Here is a 22,614-nt window from a genome sequence, read left to right as displayed (position 1 = left end):
GAAGATATTTATAAAGTAATGTGAACTTAGGAAAGAAAACTATGTGACTTTAGGGACAGGGTAGCATAGCAGTAGTTCTGGTAGCTAAAAATTCATGCCATTTATTTATTTTGTTTAAACTTAAATCTTCTCTTACCATCATGATTGGGATTTCCCAAAGTCCATGGCTCATCTGAGTCAAAATGAGTGTCTCCCCCAATTCCTGGCCCAGGGAAATATGCATGAGCCAAAAATCCTCCCTCCCCATCAAAGGGAGAACTGTCTCCATGAAAACCTGATGCAAAAATGATAGTAATATCCACGTCTCTCTTGCCATTTTCTAATTCAATATAAGGAACTTCTTCAAATGTTAAGGGAGTTACATTCTGCCACACATCGAAGGCACGGCGAATGGCTTTACGAGTTTCAGCATCACCGACTTTTGGAGTGACGTTCTTTATGCTGAAAGAAACAGAGAAACATTACACAAATCAAATTTAACAGAGTGGTGACACTGCTAATTATTATAAGTTCTATGCTTTTAATAAAATATGCTAGTCTGGTATTATATGCTTTAAGAAGAGCATTTTTGAACGAGCTGATGCAAAATTGTGGTGTCAATCTACATAGCCCTTTATGCTAGAACTTATTCTATGTTAGCTAGCTTACTCCCAGCAGTACACAAATCTTATTTCTAGAAGATTAAAATATTTTTAAATGAAAAATTCTTAACAGTGGTAAAAACAGATTAATCAACCACTGACTGTTTACCTCCTGGACCACAATTAGAATCCATCACAGCTAAAGAATGGCATGTCCTTTCTGATCAAAAGAAAAATGTTTTCAGTTAAATGAAATTTTCATTTCTTAGTGAGTTCATTAACAAAAGCAGAGCTCCATACTGTGACCACCAACCAGTATTCACAAAGCCCTGTTGCATTTGTTACTGGATGGATAATTTCTTATCAGAAACAAAGCCTTTTGACTTCAATACAGGCTAAGATGCCCTTTTATGATCTGATTATAAATCTTTTATAAAACTCTATAATAATTGAGACAAATCATTTTATAGAAGAATTATGTGGTAATACTGAATGTGCATTTAAACACAAATTTCAGTCTCCACTACTTCCTTAAATGACACACATAAGAGAAAGGCAAAAACCCATCAGAACTGAAGTTAAGTTTACTGGCATAGTTATTTCTAAATTATAGCAGAATCATCTTTAAAAAAAAAAATCCTTTTTATTTCCATTATAGAATTCAAGAAGAGAATGTCAATAATCAATTTCAGACCTATCCAATTTTCTCCATCATTTGCACTCAATTCATATGGCCAGCAAAAACTCTGTTAGGTTTGTGTCTGTTTGAAACTGATGCAATCAGATGCTCTTTGTTCATTTGACATCTGCTTGACTGAATATCAAGCACAAATTGCAGAAATTACATAGTTTTAGAGTATATGTAAGATTTGTGTAAATTTACACAGAAAGGCATGCCAAAGGAGAACATTTCTACTTTCATGAATAAATCTTAAATGATTGATTCAGTTTGTGCATTCCACGTGCCTAATTACATGGAATTTGTATTTATATAACTGGGAATGAATATTTCAAGTCTAATTTTATAGATTTCACTTCACTTATACCACATTTTTTTCATAGGTTCATGCAGAAAATGTAAAGTTTTCTATTTTGACTTCCATTCAAAAATACTGTTTTATTGAGTCCAATAATGCTAGTTTAGCCAAAGCATTATTTCTTTTTAGTTTGTGTTTATGTTCCAAAGAGATATCAACATGGTTTATAAAATAGTACATTGTAGAGGATCCCCTGATTTCCTTGATCTTTTATTCAGAAGATGATTTAACCAATCATTACATACTTGTGCCTATTCTCTTTTTTGCCTGGCTTGTAACACTGGTTCTTATTCTGACTTTCTCTTTCACACACGTGAGCTTTAAGAACATTCTTCCCCCCTATGAAAAGACATTTAAAAAACATTTCTGCACTGCAAAGTCATTACCTTTTTGTTGTCTCAAAGAAATGAAAAGTTTGAACTATTTAAATCTCTTGTTATAAGACATTTTCTCCAGTCTATTAAATATTTTCTGTGATTTTATTGAACGCAGTCCAATTTTTCAATGTTCTTTTAAAAATTACTCTGTCAGAACTACAAAGTACTGCTGTACAGATCTCACTGTCAGAGAGAAAAAGTCCTATAATCTGTAGGCATAACCTTACCCTACATGATGTAAACGCCATGTGATTTAAAGTGCTTTGCATGGTGCCTTTTCATAATTATTTACTCATCAGTAATTTTGTGATCAGTGTTGCATTGCTTTTCACGTGATAAAAAAAATATTGGACATACTGAACCAACTATCAGTCCTCGCAGAATTCCACTCTGAAAGCTCCCTCCTTTGTGAAATGCTTTTTTTGAAATGTTTTAATTAGCAAGTTCATAAATTCGCTAAGTTCAAAATGTGCCCCTTGAGAAAGTACAGCATTTTACAACCTGACTGTCATGTGACACTAAATCAAAACACACCACAATGGCACACTTATACTGCCACTATCAGAAAAATAACAGTTCACCTGTTGCCATACTAAGAACATCACTTAGAAGGGTGGCAAATGGGCTTTAGTCAATCCTGCCATGTGCTCTCTAAGGCACATGTATTGCCTTAAGCACAGTTAATTGAAGCATTAAAGCCTCTGTCATTTGCTATGCATAATGATTACAGCAAATGAATCAACAGGCTCTCATAGAAAACAGAGTCTAGCAAAACTGAAATATTGATGTAGAAAAAGTTCATTTGAAATATACAGTTTGCTTTTTAATTTTTTTATTATTATTATTATTTAGGAATCTTAGTAATTGGCCAAAGTCACACTTTGGTCTTAAGTAAACAGAATAAAAGGATAGTCCTATGCTGTTATATGTAAAATGAGGAAATGTATAAAGATATATTAGAGTTTTGTACTGATGGTAAATTGATTAATTGGTCTAAAAGAGTTTGTCTCACACTTTAAAACTTATCATTTTATATTTTCTTCCATTTTCAGTTCATAGAATTAAGTTTTAGTCATTTATTACAAATGAAAAATTGAGCCATTGTGCCAGTTTCACACACACAAACTAGAGCTGACCACCTGCAACAGAAGACATTTTCCATGGGATTCATCTATTGAATTACTTTTGAAATAGCATCCTACATCTCAAGATTCATTGTAAAGCAATATTTTTCAAAGTATATTTTCTGTATTAAAACTAGAAGCATTTCTGGCTTCCAAACCAACAGTCTGGAGTGGGCAACACTACACTGAAAAACGTTGCTTCTAAGACAAATTAAAAAAATCAGTGGTTATTCCAACATAATGGTATTTCCAGAAAATAACTGTCCATTTTAATTATAGTGTTGATCTTACAACCTCCAAAGGGGAAGTAAAGTAAGATCAATCTGATTTGAAAAGAGATTAAACGAGAGAAAGATCCAAAGCTGACCTTGACCAGACTGGTAGTGCAACATTTTTATGAAGAGGTTGAAGAACACAAAATTCTTTTCCAAGGGAAAGCATTTTAGTAAACAAAAAGGTAACCAGAAGATGAAACATTGATGTAATTTTTTACAAACTAATAAATGGAATGGTATTTTGTATAAATGTTGAGAGCTGTTGTTCTTAAAGAATCACAGCCATGTATAAATTGATTATTCTTTTCTGTGGTTATTATTGTTATTTATGCATGGCCATCAACCTGACAGTTGCTATAGGCATTATAGCTTTAAAATACATCTTGCACAATGTCTTTACCACCAATATGCACTCTTCACACTGTTATTCTATTTCTACAGATGCCTGAAGAATCTTGTTTTGCAGAGTGTTATTCTGAAATTTTGAGTCCTATTGATTTAAGGAAAGCTCTGGGTTTTCCTTCCCTTCCCCCACCTTCCCCAAAATATCCTTAAAAAAAAAAAAATCCATATTTCAGTGACACATTTTTGGCTGCAACATAAGCCTTGCAAGACTGTCAGGATATACCTCACTTGACTGTGTAAAATCAGTCATCTGAAATTTAAATACAACACATTAAGTAGTACATATTTACCATTAAACTTCACTATTTCCTTTTTTCCTTGTTGAGCTGTCATTAAGACAGCCTACTATATTTTTATGTAAAATGGAACAATTCTGTATATAAAATAAAACCTTCTGACCCAAGCTAGATCCAAGAGGCAAGGCTAAACAAAAGCTCAAAATGCATAAAGCTTATTATTACTGCTTACCTTAGCAGTAATGGCCTCCACAAGAATTGTAATAACTAAGTGACAGACTTCTTCATGGCCTGTAGACTTTGATAGTTCTACTCTCCACTGAGTATAGTAAACAGTGGTTTTAAATCAGTCCTGTGCTCCTTAGCCCATCAAACCCAGAGTACAAGATTAGCCATATCTTGCTATCTTGTTGTGGTGATTAGACTGGATACTAATGAGTGCTCTTAGAATTATTAGATAATGCAATGATGCCAGATGATATTTTAATTTTTTTAGAACAAAATTATATAAATCAAATATTAATGAGGAAAACATTTCTACGATACCATTTCTCTCAAACATTCCAGGATTTTCTTGGAGGAAAATCACATATTAGAAACCCCATTCTAAAGAAGCAGAGGGCACGCAAGATGAAAAAGCAGGAAATGCAACTGAGTAGGTAGGAAGATATGGTTCAAAATCTGTTTGAAGTCAGTTATAGATGTGACTATATCATATTTGATATAAAACAGATAAAGGAAAATGAATTGAAACATTCCATAAATTTGAATAACTTTTTTTTTTTTCCCCACTGCTAGTATTATTGAAATTAAGAGATTACCTCTGGTCAAAGACATATTTCACTTTATGCTATTGTTTCTCTAGAAATACTTTCTATCAAATTTCTTCATTAATCTCTCACTGATGTGGGTTTTCATAGCTTCAATTCTTTCCAGTTTCACTTTGCTAATTGTTTGTAGCTATAAACTAAGAACGTTTTCCTGGTTCATATAGTTTCTGCTTAAACCTAAATCAGAACTATTACTTTTGATTTTCTGTGGCCCCAATTAAAGTCAACCTACTGTTGCCATGCTGGAAAGAATTTATAGTAATCCTGCCTCTTCATTTTCATGGATAATATTCTTCTCAACATTCATTACAAGGAGATGAGAAGTGACAAAGATGAGATTTCCAAGACACCAAACCAAGATTAGCAAAATACATGATAGATAAATGCTTCTATAGGAAAGATGTGTTAAGTAATCTCATGTCTAATTTACTGCTAAGTAATCTAAAATCCATGAAATGCAACATAAGTATGGAATGTTTTCTAAATATTACTCTTTAGTAGTAAACTCAAAAATCTTGTTGATTCTTTGAATCAACAGTTTTTCAAAGTTTTTTCTTTATCCAGTGTTTCCTTACTTTTCAGTGTGGATTTCAAATACCCATGAAAAAAATCACTTTCATATTCTACACAATATAGATCATTTACACCATAGAATATTACATAGTCTGTTGCTAACAAACCAGATGAGACTTTTCATTGCATATCAAAGCTCCCAGCTAGCATGAATTAATTTATTTGAACAGCATAAAGTTAGACCTTTCCAAATCTTTCATGTTCACCAAAGATGAATCTCAGGATGCATTTAACTTGTAAAAGGAAAAAGACATTAGTCTGAGGTTTGATCCATTGTCCTCAGAAGAAAAATATTAAATTATTTACAGTGGTTTTGAGATGAAACTATTGACTATCTACACCTAAATTTCCTGCACAAATTAAATTATTTCATATTGCTGATCAATTGAATTTGTTTTTTTTCTTCCTCAAGACAGAAAAAATAAATCAGAATGACTTTTAAATTATTTTTTTATTTTACATCATTAGGGGCTCTAAGTAATGGTTAGAATTCAAGGCAAAGCTTTGATTTTTAGAAAGCATTCTCAAATTTTACTTGCAAAAGTGTTTTACAGATTGAATAATGTGAGCAGTTGACGAATGGCTGAATTCTGTAATATTCAAATTATGAATAGTATGCCCAGAATTCTGATGAAGAGGGCTTCATATTCAAAAATTCTTTGTCTAAAAAGGGCATATAAACATTTATATTCTATTTTTACAAAAGTGGTTGCTTTATCGATTCACATTGTTGCTCCTTCTTTAAAGTACTGGATTACTTACTTCCCTAGCAAAAGAGAAGGCGATTATATTTTTGAGAAGCATGTATCTTTGTAAATATTCCCTTGAAGAAAACGTAAAAAAACCCCTATTTTTAAAAAAATTCTTTAATAGATTTCATAAATTTCTTCTCTGATTTTATAAAATGTTCAGAGATTGTTGTATAATCGGACAAAACCTACAACACTAAGGAAATACTAAGATTATATCATTAAGATCTCTAGCTTTTTCTGTAATGGAGTTATAATTTTCATGTACTCTAGACATTCTCCTGACACACACCTGTACTCCTCTGGCTGGTAAAAAGTTTCAAATATTTACTTTCTGCTACTCTATTTATAAAAGTCATGTTAGTATATGACACACGTACTAATAATGTTTACAAGGTATACTGGCATGAACTATAGGAGGTAGAAAAGATACAGTGAGCTGTGGTAACTTCATTAGAAACAGAAATTCTAATAAATACCCTATACATCAGTCCAAACAAGTAGAAAGCTTCATTCCCTGAGGGAAAGAAAGTATAATTAATGCAGCAGAATGTCCATTCCACACTGATATTCCCAATACTGGAAATTGGCATTTCAGTACTCACTGTGCACACATTGCTTTCTAAGAATAAATATCACCTGAGTCCAAAATTTAATATGTGGTTGAAAGGACATAATTAATTGGTACTAATCTAAAGTGTAATATGTGGCCAAAAAAAAAGACATAATTAATGTAAATTATAATTATATATTTTAAGGTGCTTCTTTGAAGCTCTATCTTGAAATGTTGTGAAAGTGTTTTGGCTTGAAAATTTACATGTTGAAAATATGGAAAAGTTCTAGGGTGGCAAGGGAGTGGTGAGCTTGATTTTGATGATGTTTGTTGTGGGGTTTTGGTTTTCATTTCCAGAAAATTCTAAGATGCAGCATACACTGAAATGAGGCCGAAGTAACCCCTTCTGTGGAGGAATTACTAAACTTGCTTAGCAGGCACACTTCAGACTACAAAGTTTATCTGGCCAGGAAGGCTCAGAATGAAGGTGGAAACCTTCAGGTTATAGAAAGATTGAGAAGTGGCACTGAGAAAAATGGAGCAGAGAAGTGACACTAAAGATACGATTAACATTTTAGGAAACCGAGTAAGTTAAAGTGTCATTCATTTAAGAACTATTAAGCCTGAAGCAGGGAATTGGTGAGGAGAAGCATGTAAAGAATTTTAGGGTTTGGGATTTTTTGGGAGGTGGTTTTTTTGTTTATTTGTTTGTTTTGTTTTGGGGTTTTTTGGTGGGTTTTTTTCGGTTTTTTTTTGTTGGGGTTTTTTTGTCCTTATTTGATTTGAATTACTTTCTAATTCAGAAAGATCAATCTCATATTTTTTTTTATTCTAATCAAATTTGGGGTTTCTACCTGAAATGTCTTTTGGACTGTAATTCACTGCAAAAAATGCAGACTTATTCACTTCAAAGCTCTAGTTGACTGGAGGTCTTGTCAAAGTGAGAGAGTGAACATTTTTGAAGAGGGAAGGCAGGAGGTAAGAAATTGCTATAAATTCTTCAAAGTGAGAAAGATTACTAGATAGCTGGCACTTAGTTTAATACTGGGCACCCTCGTTTGTTATTTTGATGAAGGCTCTAGGTGACAATACAGAAGATATACAAGTGATAGGATTTAGACTGTAGTAAAAAATTCTGTAATGAAATAGAGAATTCAGACTCTGTATAAAACAGAGAGATAGAAAACCACACATATTAGTAGATGGTGAGGCATGCCTTCTCATAAGTGTACACACACTACATTTAAATTCTAAAATGCAGATAAATGTAAAGTGCTGTAGATGGGCATTCTCATTCAAACCAACTATGCGTTACATTTGCATTAACAATAAAGGATTCCAGGTAATGCAATATACCAATCTCAAAACAGTCAGTTCTCTATTGTTTGATATTATATCAGTGTGTAATGTCTTAAACAGAATTCTCCAATTCAGTCAAAAGTCATAGGATTGACAAGGAGTTACTAATGAAACTATATTTCACCATGGTATGAAGAGCAGTCTATATGACCATTAGAGCTTATGAACTTAAAATTTAATACTTGCATGGGTTCATAAATAATGGCACTGATTAAAGAATTTGAAAACTATTTTATCCCTCAGAACTTACCCCTGTTAGATATTACAGGAATCCATGATGAGGCTGTGTAAATTTTCCAACAGGCTGTATTGGAATCCTTGGTTGGCTGACAAATTATGGATTTTAAATTATATACATGACACTTTCTTTGGTTGACAGAGCTCTAGCAAGTGCATCTTGAAAGTTTCCATCTAACTTTCACCCGCAAAGCTCAGTTTTGACAGTAGGTACACTGTGCAAACTACTACTCCAGAGTTATACAGATGTACTGCCCCAGACACACCCCTATGCCCATCATCATGTATGAAAGTCAGTGAATAATCAAATTATAATCAAATTAATTTGTACTTAGAACAGACCCATAGGCACCTACATTTTGCAGAGACTGACTCCTTTCAATAGCCTATTTTACATATCTAAATTAGAGCTCTGAGTTTCATTACAGCACTCCTATCTTCAGAGCAATGTTCCCTGAGAAGTTGCCATGAGTTCAAAGGTAAGGTTAAAGACATACTGGGTGTTAAATTGATGCTGTAATCTTCAGAGAATTTACCAGCTACTAAATACATGCAATTTTAATCCAAGAAAATAACTTGGTTCTTATGTAGCACATACATACTCGTAAGAGGTATCCAAATTAGCATTTTTATAACATATATTAATAATAAACTTCTCAAAGTATTAAAAAATATTCAGCAATTTATATTTACTTTATATTAAAAGTCATCACTACTAATGGCATTTATATGCCTATATGAAAACCTTTAGTACCTGTAAGTGATATGCTTGTGTTGCCATTTCTGTCCTGTTAAAGCGTAGCGTTTCCGACGAATGTTAAATTTGGAGTTACCTCTTGTTTGGTCAGGCACACCACATCGAGGCTTCTTCATCCAGCTGCAAGAAACACATAAACATATAACATCTAAACTAATAACTTTTTTTTTTAATTCAAGATACTAAACCTGCTAATTTTATGATACTATAAGGTTATTCTATCTTACTCCCTTTCCACAAAATGAGAAATATCTCATTGTAAGTGTAAGTTGCTTTTAATCTCCTAGCGGAGGTTTTTAACTCAAGAATTCTGTTTAACAATATTTAATGCTCAAAATATTTATTATTATTAATATGAGCATTAATATTCAATACTCAAAATCAAGCTGAAAATGTCTAAATCACAAACAACAAAAATTACCATTACAACAGCATCAGACTTTCCACAGAAGTGCTGTATTTTTACAGTGGTCTTCAATATTTCAATGTTTTCCAATATTTCAAAAAATTTGAATTTGCCAGCATTCAAAATATGTCATAATTAAAATGATATCTAATTCAAAAGCTTAAATTGAACAGCAGTATCACTGAACTGTTTCTCACTTGTATTGTTAGGCACTATATAATTTAAACAAAACTCAGCTGAAATTATTTTATATGAGCTGATATCTGCAGAACAATTTACCATCAGAAAGAGAGCAAGACTGAATTAATTCACTGCATAAGTAAAAGATAAATCTCCTTTGTTACTTTTCCAGTTCATTGGACTATATATCTATCATGCCAAATAATTACTTATATAAAAACCAGTTTTCCAATGGCATTTACCAGAACTGTAGTCATATCCTATAGTCAGGCTTGCATGAACGAATTTCTGACCATTAAACCAGCATTGTTTCATAAATAAATTTACACACAGCATCTGTACGTATGTATGATTGGATGACAGAAAAATAATTTGAAATGTCATCTCAGAAAGTAGATTCTTTTAAAACATGCACAGGTAATAAAAAAGCCAAAAAAACCATGCAGTCAACCACCCTTAATCTCTTCCAGTAGATACTCTTGGTTCAGTACACACAAAATGAAGAAGCCATTTAGTTTCAATCAAAAGAAAAATAGAATATTTGTGGTACAAAGGAGATGAGAGAGAGTATAAAACTATGCACAATGTAATGAATCATAGAATGGTTTGGATTGGAAGGAACCTTAAAGATCATCTAGTTCTCACGCCCCTGCCATGGGGAAGGACACCTTCCACTAGGCCAGGTTGCTCAAAGCCCCATCCAACCTGGACTTGAACATTTCCAGGGATGTGATATTCACAACTTCTCTGGGCAACCCATTCCAGTGCCTCACCAAGCTCACAGTAAAGAATTTTTCCTTATATATAATCTAAATCTACCCTTTATAAGTTTAAAACCATCTAGCACTACATGCCCTTGTAGAATAAAATCATTGCACTGTAAGTTTTACACCTGATAATACAAGACAAAACACACTGAATGTATTTTTTACAGATGAGCTAGTCAAATCCAGTCAAAATCAGCCTCATTTATTTTCATAAATGCCTATAAGAGGTTTAAAAGTACAGTTAGACTTGTAACACTTCATATGTACTGTAGGTATGCATATATACCAAACTATTTTTCAAATGCACAAGTAGGTGTTAAGCTCACCAGCCTGTGGGAAAGTCCAAAATTCATTGATTGTACCAAGATGGCACGGCCCCCCACTTGCTCTGATAAGGACTATAGAAGTGCCTGCAAAAATTCTGAGGGGTGACAAATCCATTGAGTAGATGGATTATATAAGTGTGGAAACCAGAATGGTGGAAACCATGAATTCGACTGCCTAAACTGAAGACAGAGAGTTCATAGTTAACTGTTTCAAATAAGAAACTTAGAATAATTTGCTCCAATTTCTGGTCAGAATAGTTCTACATGGCACATAAATCAGCTGATTACTATTTATATATTTGCAAGGAGGACAATCTTCTTTCCCTAGTTCTTGCAAAGACCATACTGCAAAAATCTATAAAACCTTACCCCACCAGTATTTGCTGAAACACCCTGCAACTTTACTTCGGGTTCCCCTAATCTTTTAAATGAAGTTTAACAGTTCAACAAAGTAGACGTTAAAGATTTTTGGAATGAAATATTATTGAAAAGTTTAATTTGCTCTAATAATGAAAGAAAAATAAAGGAAAGAAGTAGACCTCAGTTGCAGACCAAAGGGCAGCTACATTCTTTTTAGTAAAATGATATATTTACACTTTAGCAAATGAGATTAAAATTGGCTCAGACCCTCAAAAACATTTAGACACATTGTCAGTAATACTTTTTCACAGTGCATGTTAGATCAGTATGCAGCATTTTAACGGCAGGGTATATATAAATTATGCTGTTGAAACTGCACACACACACACATTGCAGAAAAAGACATAAATGTAACAAAAGATCAGTGTTCTCACCTTAAGGTGATATCACTACATCAAGAGTAAGAGGCAAGGAATAAAGCAAAATCAAATAACTATTATATTTCATTCATATATTTCACTGTACCACAATACTGTATATAATATATAGTATATTGCTTGTAGTTGTGTTGTTTCAAGGGTAATGACTTTAAAGCCATTAAACTAGGCTTTCCCCATAAAAAAAGTTTACGTTATTTAGTTCAACTGATGAAGACCTATTTTAATAACAGAGTTTGTTCACTGGTAAGCTAGGGGCAGATAAGAGTAAATACTCCAAGCTGTGAATTTAAAAATTAATCTTTAAAGTCATTATTGAAATAATCTCTCAAGTTATGTCAAAAGATTCAATAATCTTACAGAAAATAACATTAACATAAAATCTTTTACACTTAAGAATTGATACCAAAAGTCAAAAACAATAGGTAACATGGATTCAAAAGTCAACATTGTATTATCTTACTAGAACTACTGACAATCCATTTTTAACAAAAAAACCCCACATAGCCCAAAATAAAGTGTTATGAAATTCAAACAGTCACAATTCATTCTTGCATTGATTTTGATGTAGTATGTACCTATTAAGAACATTATGCTTGTACCTTTATTGGTTTAGAGAGGGAGGGGATGTTCCAAGTGGTCATGCTGTCTGGCCCACTAATATTCTTACTGTTTTGATATGAAATCTGGGATTATGGTTCACACAATACAAATCCAAACATAAATCAAATGGAAATCATTGCACAAGTTGTTCTCTATCTTTCAGGAAATTTATCTTTATGTAGAATTTAAGGAGAGATGCAATTTGCAGCTGAAGAGTTGGACCATCACCAAATCCATCACCTAGATCTTAACTGAGCTAAGTTTAGCACTTAGAATTTTAAACAAACTATGGCATGATTAATATTGGAGTTCAGTATTTTCTACCACAGAAATGAGGTAAAATGTTAACAACTTCAGGCACATAAATTTTCTTTTTAATTTTTTAATATGTTAAAATACTTTTTTAAACAGTAATTGTTCTCACAGTTGTTGGGAGGAAGACTTCTGTCAGTAGTAATCATTAATGTTCATGACATTTGACATACTTAGTGCATAATATGGTCTTCTTTTGGGGGAGTGAGGATTGACAAAAAACCATTGATTTTATTTTCTTCCAAACGTAGCTTCTTTTAATATAATATAATTGATGTCTTCCATGTTCTTGATTGCTTGTTGGAGTTTAATTTTTTAAAATGTTTTTTCAAAATGTTTTTGAAGTGTTTTGAAATGCGTTTCATTTTAGAAAGGTGCATAAAGGTAATGACTTTGCCTTGCTTTCATCTGTTTGTTTTTGAACTTGCAGAAATCTTTTATGCAGTAGCCCCTCAAAATTAATATTTTATCAGTACTCAATAAAGAGGCTTAATTGTGACTAATGTTCTCTATCTGTACACTGTGTCACATCAAACTCCTCTCTTAGCTCCATTAGTTTGAATCGTGGGGAGCTATATATGTCAGGAAAATTTAAATGTTTTAGTCTCACAGAAAATCTGGAAAGATTAAAAGAAAAAATTGCAGCATAACTGGATGCTCTTTCAGTAGAGTGAAAGATGAAACTGAACTTCTACCTCATAAGCCTTCAGGAAAAAAATTTGGTTTAATACAGAATCAAAACATTAAAAAGTCTACCTTTGGTTAAATGCCCACCTCATTTATCCCTAATCAAAACTGCTGCTTAGGTTGCACAATGGTTTTGTTGTTGGGTTTCGGGGTTATTTTGGGCAGAGTTATATTAAAAAAAAAAAAGGAAAATAAAAGGGAGGGTTTAACTTGACTTATTGCAACTTAACTTAGTGGCTGGAAAAACTGTAGACATTTATTTAAGAAAACTACTGAATTATATCCTTAAATTTCTAGTCAGGAGAGATAGGTATGTTTTCTAAACATCCTTACTTTTCCCTAGTGTAGCCTGCTATTACAGGGCTTTACTGACGCTTGCTAAGTAATAGTAAACAGTCAAAGAGTGATGTAAGATATTGTATTTCAGCCCTGTTATTGATGATGATTCCTCTTCAAGGCTTCTCATTGGATATTTCTTGATGTATACCTTTGTATAAAAACATTTACTAGGAAAATAAACCACTGGATTAATTTCAACAGCTCAGAATTTACTCTGACTGAAAGTTAATACATAAACAGCAGAGAGTGTAAATAAATATCTTAAGTATGAATCTTGAAGTAAACTTGGTTTACCCTAAGCATTAAAATAAGCATATTTCCATTTATTTATAAAGGGTGACATTAGAATAAAATGAATTCTTTACTGTTGCTCAGACTTAGTCAGCATCCCATACACAACCATTGCATCTCTATACCAGGAAGTTTGCAACGTACCCCTTTAAACTGCAAAACAAGTTTTGGAAATAAACATGCACAGCAGCTTTAAGAAAAGACAAAACCTACTTTTTCTACTTAGCATGTTTGGTTTAGGGATGTGGAAGACCAGGATGGCAACAGCAGCTCCAGTTCCAGAAGTGTCCTTTTCCATGAATCATTGGTTTTGTTTGGTAATATATAAATGAACCACAGAAAATACTGTGGCACTCCATGCAAACATCAGGGAGTACTTCCACCGGGTTTGCCTTGCCATGGTACTTGCATTCAGAACATCTCCCATATTTATATGCCAATATAATGGTATTTCTTTCTATTACTCACTTTTCCTCATCCCCAGGAATAGGTATGCATCATGCTTTTCAAGACATTTGAGAAAAAAATTAAAAATATAACAAAACCAAATGGATGCTGAGTAGTAGGGGGAAGATGAATACTGTCCATATTTATGCATACCAAAATACTCATTGAGGGATTATCTTTTTTCAGAGCAGTAAAATCCCCCCAGGAGACTTTTGACATTGATGATGCTGCAGGACAATATTTCTTTGTTAGTATTCCCAATGTTGGTTCCTATCAAGTTACTACTGTAACTTCTTTTAATTGTTTTTCCTTCTGAAGACAAAGAGGCACATCATAATCTATTCTCAAGACATGTAAAAGAAGGAGGTAAATCCTCATGCACAAGATGAAAACATATTTTTTCTATGAGGTTCCTGCTGTACTCCTTACTTTGTAATGCCAGCATTGTTAGTGATTACAATATACTAATTCCAGAGAAACAAATGGTCAACTGTCACATATTTCTGGCCAAAAGAGTATATATATTTCCTGTGCAGATGAAAGAGAAAATTATTTCAAATATTTACAAAATAATGCCATTAACGAACAATTGAAAAAAATATTTATCCTTTGTTATACAGTCATATCTCCCAAGAATATTCACTGAATGATGTGAACTAATGGTATCAGTTTAGTTCAAAATGAGTTTTTTGTTTTCTTTTCTTTTTTTTCTCAACACCAATGTAAGTGTTACAAGTCTTTAAAAATCAGTTCTGTTCCTAACTTGACTCAAGTTAATGCAACTCCAAATATGTAAGTAAATGCAGCATTCATCCAGCATGAGTTACATGAATCTAAGAATTGCAATGCATTAATATATCTTTCTGTGTTGAAGAAAATCATACATCAAAAAGTCTGTAAGATTCCATATCTACCAGTTTATAAAATTAATGTTTTGGACTGCTTAATAGATGGATTTCTTCATCACTTATATAGCAAAAGATGTGAAGAAAAGATTGTTTGCCAAAAAATGTAATTAGCAAAGATAAACCACTTCCATTTGAAATTAAAGTTTTGGGTTGGTTTGGGTTTTTTCAGTTCTCTAGTTGATACTCTAAACTAGGAGATGTCCTCTGCTTTTCCTTAGGCTACCGCTTCCTGTCTCCTCTGTACTGCTCTGAACAGACTATTTTACTTTTAATGAAATATACTGTCTCTTACAAAGCTGCTATTAATGTGCCTATAAAAAAGGGTACTAGTGACTGGTATAGCAGCACCCTCCCTCAAAGATCAATCACTGAAGCTGTATGAAAAGTCCAGTCTCTTCACCCTGCAGACTGGACCACAAACATACTTTTGAGCATGGCTCTCTCAAAAGGTGTTTACTGCTATGGCACTGCATGTTCCAAGGTCCTTTTAATTCCTGAACTGAGGGATGTGTGACCAACTCACCTCCCCTTAGGGCAGCCACAAAATCTGCTTTGCTTTATTGCTTTTCAATGCAATAGTGTATGTGTCAGTGGAATAAAATGATTTTTCCAGTCCCGCCAGTATTTTGTGTAGTCTCTTCCCTAAACTCTAAATGATAGAAAAATCATTAATGTCAGCTACTTTACCATAAAAGAATAACAAAAGATGACATATCACATTGGGGTTGGTAAATAGGAATCAAACGAGGACTTTTTTTCACCCCATATAAGCATTTTAGAGTAGCAGAAACATATTTCAGTGAAGTAAATGTTGGATATGTAGTGACAGTACTATTGATTATTGCCTGGTTTTCAAGCAAAGTAACTTCTTCTAAAGTTACAAGATAATCTTTATAGCAGTTTAACTGAAATGACTGCAACAACCACTTCAAATCATAGAATCAGAGAATCATAGAATAGTTTAGGTTGGAAAAGACCTCAAAGATCATTGATTCCAGCCATTAGCAAGGCACTGCCAAATCCATCATGAAACTATGTCCCTAGGTACCACAACTACACTTTGCTGGGCAGCCTGTTCTATATGCTTAACAACCCTTTCGGGGAAGAAATACTTCCTAATATTCAGTCTAAACCTTCCCTGATGCAACTTGAGGCCATTTCCTTTTGTGTTGTCATTTGTTACCTGAGAGAAGAGACTGATCCCACCTCACTACAACCTCCCTCCAGGTAGTTGCAGAGTGATAAGGTCCCTCATGAGCCTCTCTTTTTTCAGATTAAATAACCCCAATTCCCACAGCCACTCCACATAACACTTGTGCTCCAGACCCTTCTCCAACTTTGTTGTCCTTCTCTGGACACACTCCAGTACCTCAATATCTTTATTCCAGTTAAGGGTCCAAGACTGAACACAGGATTAGAGGTGCAGCCTCCAGTGCAAAGTACAGAGTGATGATCATTGCTCTGATCCTGCTGTCTTAATCCCAGATACATTTTCTTAATTAGTGTTTTGGTTTTTTTTTTTTTAACTTTCCTGGTACAGTTTTAAAATTTGGCATAGTATAGAGTGAAAGTGTCCTTTAACAGCTCTGTTTCACGAAGTTTCTGTGTGTCCATTCAGTCACTAAAATCAGACACTGCATGGCAGATACAACTACAGAATTTCAAAGGGCACGCAAAACTAATTCAATTAACAATTACATGTTAAAATGACCACACCTGGTCTTTTGTTAATGGAAATCACTAAGTGTAGTCTGCCAATTTTTTATTTTTTTTTTCAGTGAGAATAAAGAAAATTACACTAAAGATCTTCTAGTAAGAAAAGATGACTTCAACCGTGAAACATTTCATGAATTCTTGACTGTTTCAAATAGGTTTCTCCACTTTCACACTGATAACCTCTTGGCCCTTTCTTTAGGCAACCTGTAACATCTTGTTTACAGTCATGTGCCCAAAGTCAGACAGCAGTTAGGCAGGTAACTACCTGCTACCATAAAATACAGGAGATGAAAAAAAACAAAAATACAAGGACAGAGAGAAACAATTTAACTCCCCATCTGAGGCTGCAACACTGTTTGGATACCCCGCTTACACTGCTACACGTGTTAAAAAGGTTCCCAATTCTATTTTACCCTGCTTGAAACAGAAAAGTCAAGAGCAGTTCAGTACTGGTTACTTACTCAATTGTGTTCCTGTCCACTTTTCCTGTCATATTAATGCCATAGAACTGCTGCATGGCAGCTATAGCTGATTGCATGGTTTCTGCAGAGCGCAACACCGACATTCGGGGGTCACTTGGTGGAAGGTAGCCATACTTTTGTAACCATACCTGCAATGACAAGTGCAGTGGCTATTAAATAGAAATTAGAGGTAAATAAAATGCTCCCTAGTAATTAGTTTTATATCATATATAATGAAGCTTCTAATTCATGAAGTATAAGTGCTGTTACTTTGGGTGTGGGTTTTTATGTTTTTTTTTTTTTTTCAGATAAATTCTTTGGGGCTTTTATTTCATATTCTTTATTAAAGATTCCATTGTTTTAAGTCTTACAGTTTTCTACCCAGGAACCAGCTCTCTTTATTATCTAAACTGCCTACTTCAATTATTTATTTAATATATTTATTTATTTGAAGTTACAACTTAAGCACCTAACCCTGGCTCTAGGCACTTCATGAAATGTTTTAAGCAGACAAAATATAAATCTACAATATATGCCATATAAAACTGACTGCCCACAGGGCACATAACAATATTCACCATCTACAATAATAAATCCACAATGGCTCTCACACAGTTACACTATATTGTTATTGTCTCTCAAAGAATATAAAAGAGAGGGTAGGGACACATTCAGCTTTCTGAGAAGAATATCAAAATCACATACTTGTAGGCAAAGCAGGTGTCCAGGAGATAGTGAAGTAGCAGATTGTGAGCCCACTTAGAGGAAAATTCCTGATAAGAGGAACTGCCTTTTTAAATCAAGATGAATTTAATGCCAACTGTTTATGCTCTTAATTGTGTAGAAGTGTGAGGGACAAAGCAGGGTCCAAATAACTGAAAGCTTTATGGATTAAAGCCACAATCTTAAGAATACCTAGACAAACCTTGTGAAACATACTGTCTTCTTGAGGCAATGCTTCATAAACAAGTAGCTGCATTATAATGTTGCTAAGCATTCTCAAAATCTAGCCTATATAAAGCACAGTGTAAGATTTTTGAGGTAATGAGAACACTGATATATCCTTAAAAATATCTTATCTTCTCATCTAAGAGCCGAAACACTCACAAGAATGAAAGGTACGCATATTGCCAATCTACAAGACTACATTAAAACATATTGCTGCAATTTCACTCTCTCCGAGAACAAACTACTTGTGACCCCATAAATCTGATCTGTTCTTTTAAAATAAAACAAAAAAAAAAAAAAAAAAAGGAAGAAGAAAAAAAAAAGAAACAATCGATTCAGTCACTTCTTTCAAATATATCACATCATAGTTCACAGATTCTAAATACTTACATTAATGAATGCTATACTCTTACAGTGTGTTGTAGGCTCTCTGTGACTCATACAACGCTTTGGAGGTTTTTATCTGCTTGTATATACACTGTTCATACACAGCCTAACACCAAACTGTGTAGCTATTTTCAGCTTTAAGTTTATCTTGCCAAGTCTATCCAATTCAGTTCCATAGCAGGTTAACCACGGTGGTGGTGCACTCCCCTTTCACAAACACAGTGAAGATGATAAAGATGAATTAACTCATTAAGATTCACTTTACTAACACTGAATATGTATTATAGGTGAGCATTGGCTCAGTGTAAACAAAAGATCAAACTGGTGTTAGAGACTGGGGAAACCATCAGGTCATGAGTTCAGATATTTCTAATTTAAACAGGCTTATCTTCCAATAGTGTGGCTGACACACAACCTCAACAATGTTTGTGAGCTCCACACAACAGCGAGATCCACCAGGACACGGAGATGGAAACAGGATTAAGACCTAGCTTAAACTCTTTCACCTTCACACTAACTCTATATACAGGAACAATTCTGAATAAGAACAAAATTGTGTTTAATCAATAGGAAAATGTTCTTCTTTCCAATACAAATGAATTGCTACTATCACTACCTACATCCAACTTATATATTCCTACATTCTTGCACTTCTCAGCTTCAAGGGAGAACCAGTGTACACTGTGTGCAAGATTTGGGTCATCACAGAAATAATTTAGTTTATGTGTAACTTTGCACAGGAAGTCTGTTCTTTCTTCCATTATTAAAAGATAGGTCTGAAATGCCAGAAAGAGCTTGAATGTGGGCAAGAGCAATGTAATATGTGGTAACAGGACCATGGAAGTAAGAAACAAATAAGTTTGATTGATTTGAGTGTACTGTGTAAAGTCCCTTTCAATTAATATTTGCAATAAGTATATTTAAGAATGGGGTTATTTTGATATGGAGCCCCTGGTGGTCTAGTGGTAAAGGCGCGGCGCTATCACCGCCGAGACCCGGGTTCGATTCCCGGTCAGGGCCACTCCCGGGCAGGTGGGGCTCGTTAGCCCTTAAAGGCAACCCACCTACGTCCTAAGGACCTCGCTGCCACCGTCCAAGCTCGCTTGGCCCCGGCAGATGAACCTTAGGATTAAAGGGTGGGCTCAGTTCCGCGCACACTGTGTCTCACCTAAAAAATCCAATGCGCAGGCTGGAAGGTGGAAAGACCTTCCCCGGATCTTCGCTCGTGAAGACTGGCCATTATATTTTGATATTCAATCTTCTCAAGTCAGAGATATTAAAACAAATGATCAGACAGAGAAGAAAAAAAATCTGAATATCGTGTCACTATTATCTAAAATTATGCTACCTTCTTGTCACCATCTCAAAAAGAATTTGGTATGCAGACACAGAGCAGGGCTTTTTATGAATCTCTCAGGTGCTAAGGGCAGACAAAATTGCTTGGTAGGCTTGTGAGGTCACCTATCACTACTCAAAACCATTCTCACTACAGTGTAACTGAGCCATCAGAGGTATGGGGTTACAAGTAAGCAGATTTGCCAGCAGCTAAACCTTCAGGTATCTGAATTAGAAAAGCTATAGAGACAGAAAAAATATATTGGGGAGTACTGCTCATTGGAGAAGTGGAGCAGGGCGAACAAACTGGAATCTAGCAGAGTGCCACTGCAGAGACACTCTGCAGAAAAGGAAAAGAGAAACAGCAGGAGAGGACAGTATAGCCTTTCTCTGTCTAAAAAGACTTCCATACAAGTTAAATACAGTATGTCTGATAGCCACCCCCTATCACTGAACAAAGGAAGTAGACCACCTGGGTCTTCTCTCAGCCTTCAAAACAGCAACTAGAAGATACAGCCAACGTGCAGGAAAGTCAGATGACACTCTTAAAGCAAGTTTCTTTTTTTTTAAATTCAGACAAATTGACCTCTAGACTGGTGGATGTTTGAGAGCTAGTAGCATTAATCATCACAAAATTCTGTGCTTTGTCCTTATGAAAAAGGATCGTGAAGCAAGATAAAAGACAGTAAATCTTGTTTTGCAGTTTTCTATTAACATGTTTTGAAGGACCTTGACTCAGACTGCCAGATATCTGAAATATGCACCTCAGATTCTATTGTGCATAGTCCAAATGCTGGGAACTACAGAGGAGAAGCTTAACTTTAAGTCCAAAATATATAGGTGGGTAAAACAACAAAGAGAAGACGAAACAGAATGAGGCAGACACAGCACAAGAATGAAAGAAAATACTTTCCTCACCACCTTGTATTTTTGAAGCAAGTTATCAGAGCAATTATATTCACAAGAATTTCCCCTCCCCTCTGCTGGAATTAGATGAGTGTCTGCCTTAATGTACTTCAGCAATGAAAATGCAGTCTTGGCAAGCCTCATTCTGAGGAAATCATCAATCTTGGAACAAAGAAATAGTGAATTAGATCCATCTAACATGTTGTGAGTCCATGGAACCTGTAAGTGTTAAGCACATAAGCTGCATCATCTTCCAGATTTTGGATGCCATTGAATAGATTTGTAGCATTTGGGGTTTTTTCTGCTGTGATGAAAGGATCTTTTCATTTTAGTTTGTAACTACTGCTAATGGAATGCTGTATGTATCATTTGGCCATGGAATAGATAGCAGTTTGTCACATGACTGTATTTTTTCCTCCTCTAAAATTTAAAGAATGATCTAAATTAAAGTGTATTAAACACACTGATGGATTTTAATCATTGCTAGTTTAAGAAGAAAGAGTGGTCTTAAAACCAGTATGTAGACACAATACTCTTACTAGAACAAAGAAAACCCATATATCTTCATTAAAGATTAAACATGAATATTATTAAGATAATCAGAGTTTCAGAGAGATTACTGATTTCCAAGATAGAAGAAAACTTAGCAACAAATTATTAATGTTCCTGAATGACAGTACATAGTATAAGCTACAGTACAATTATGTTCTATGAACATGAAGGCTTACTAAATCAATCTAATGAAGCATGGATTAAAACAATTTCATAAATACCTTCAGTAGTGCAGTTGCATATCATTATTATTCATGTATTTCTGGGTTTTTTTTGTTGGGTTTTTGTTTGTTTGTTTGTTTGTTTTTGTTTTGGGGTTTTTTGTTTTGGTTTTTGTTTTTTATATTTTATCTGCAAACAAAATTCCTATCTGCACTGCGTGGAACTGTGAGATTTCATAATTTCAAAGTATTTTGACTTCTGCTATTTTAATATACTTTCACTAAAGACACTATAAGGGAAATGGTTTAAAATGTCTGAGTAATCCATATACTTTCAAAAAGCATACACTGAGGAATCTAACCTACAGTGATCACCACAGGATTTAGCAGTTCAAGTGTAGATGTAATTTTGAAAAGTGATTAAAGGCTTTAACTATGGTAAGGATAAATAAGCTAGCTCTAGAATTAGTATCCATATGACCAAGTCATTTCCTCATTTAGGTCAAATAATCATGGCTAATGGTGTGTTTTAATTACAGACCTAACTATTGCAGCTAATACTGACTTTTCAGTGACAACTTGATAGCCAGATAGCCAGAAGTAAACAGAAGTGTTTACAGAGAGAATTATAGGAATCTTCTGCTGTTTTCCCTCCCTCATGTCTTTAAAGCCACCAGTTCATCACCAGTGATGTTTTCTCTTTTTAACAGAAGACATTGATTGGATTTACAGAATGGGTATATGGTGTGTTTTATCTAAAAAAAAAATCATCCTGCCTGTTCAGAGTAGACTGAAGCTCACAAACAACTTGCAAAATCTAGTTCTCCAATGGCCTAAACTAGAAAGTGGTCAACCTCTTTTCTTATGAACTTTTGTGACAACCCCTCATAAAACAATTTACATGTGGCAGCAGTATAGCCTTACACACATTAATGGTGGTAATTTTTACTGTAAATTACAGGATTTGTAACACGGACTTAATAATTCAGAAA

The 22,614-nt window shown here is 34.2% G+C and overlaps 1 protein-coding gene across 2 annotated transcripts in view; it reads right to left on the bottom strand.

The window, feature by feature from the left end:
- MMP16 (matrix metallopeptidase 16) overlaps positions 1-22,614 on the bottom strand; it is a 177,005-nt gene that overhangs the window by 70,815 nt on the left and 83,576 nt on the right. Inside the window, exons 2-4 of one of the 2 annotated variants that reach the window (XM_050317476.1) lie at positions 17,334-17,482; positions 9,091-9,213; positions 137-441 (exon numbers count right to left, since the gene is read on the bottom strand). In XM_050317476.1, coding sequence (XP_050173433.1) covers positions 137-441; positions 9,091-9,213; positions 17,334-17,482 — 577 coding nt within the window. Of the gene's footprint in view, positions 1-136; positions 442-9,090; positions 9,214-10,772; positions 10,804-17,333; positions 17,483-22,614 lie in introns of those variants that run through there. The other variant, XM_050317487.1, reaches the window with a different exon arrangement.

Source organism: Myiozetetes cayanensis, unplaced genomic scaffold (genome assembly GCF_022539395.1).
Source record: "Myiozetetes cayanensis isolate MyiCay16 unplaced genomic scaffold, myiCay2020 scf1, whole genome shotgun sequence".
NCBI classification, from domain to species: domain Eukaryota; kingdom Metazoa; phylum Chordata; class Aves; order Passeriformes; family Tyrannidae; genus Myiozetetes; species Myiozetetes cayanensis.
This window is presented reverse-complemented; position numbering and strand designations above follow the sequence as displayed.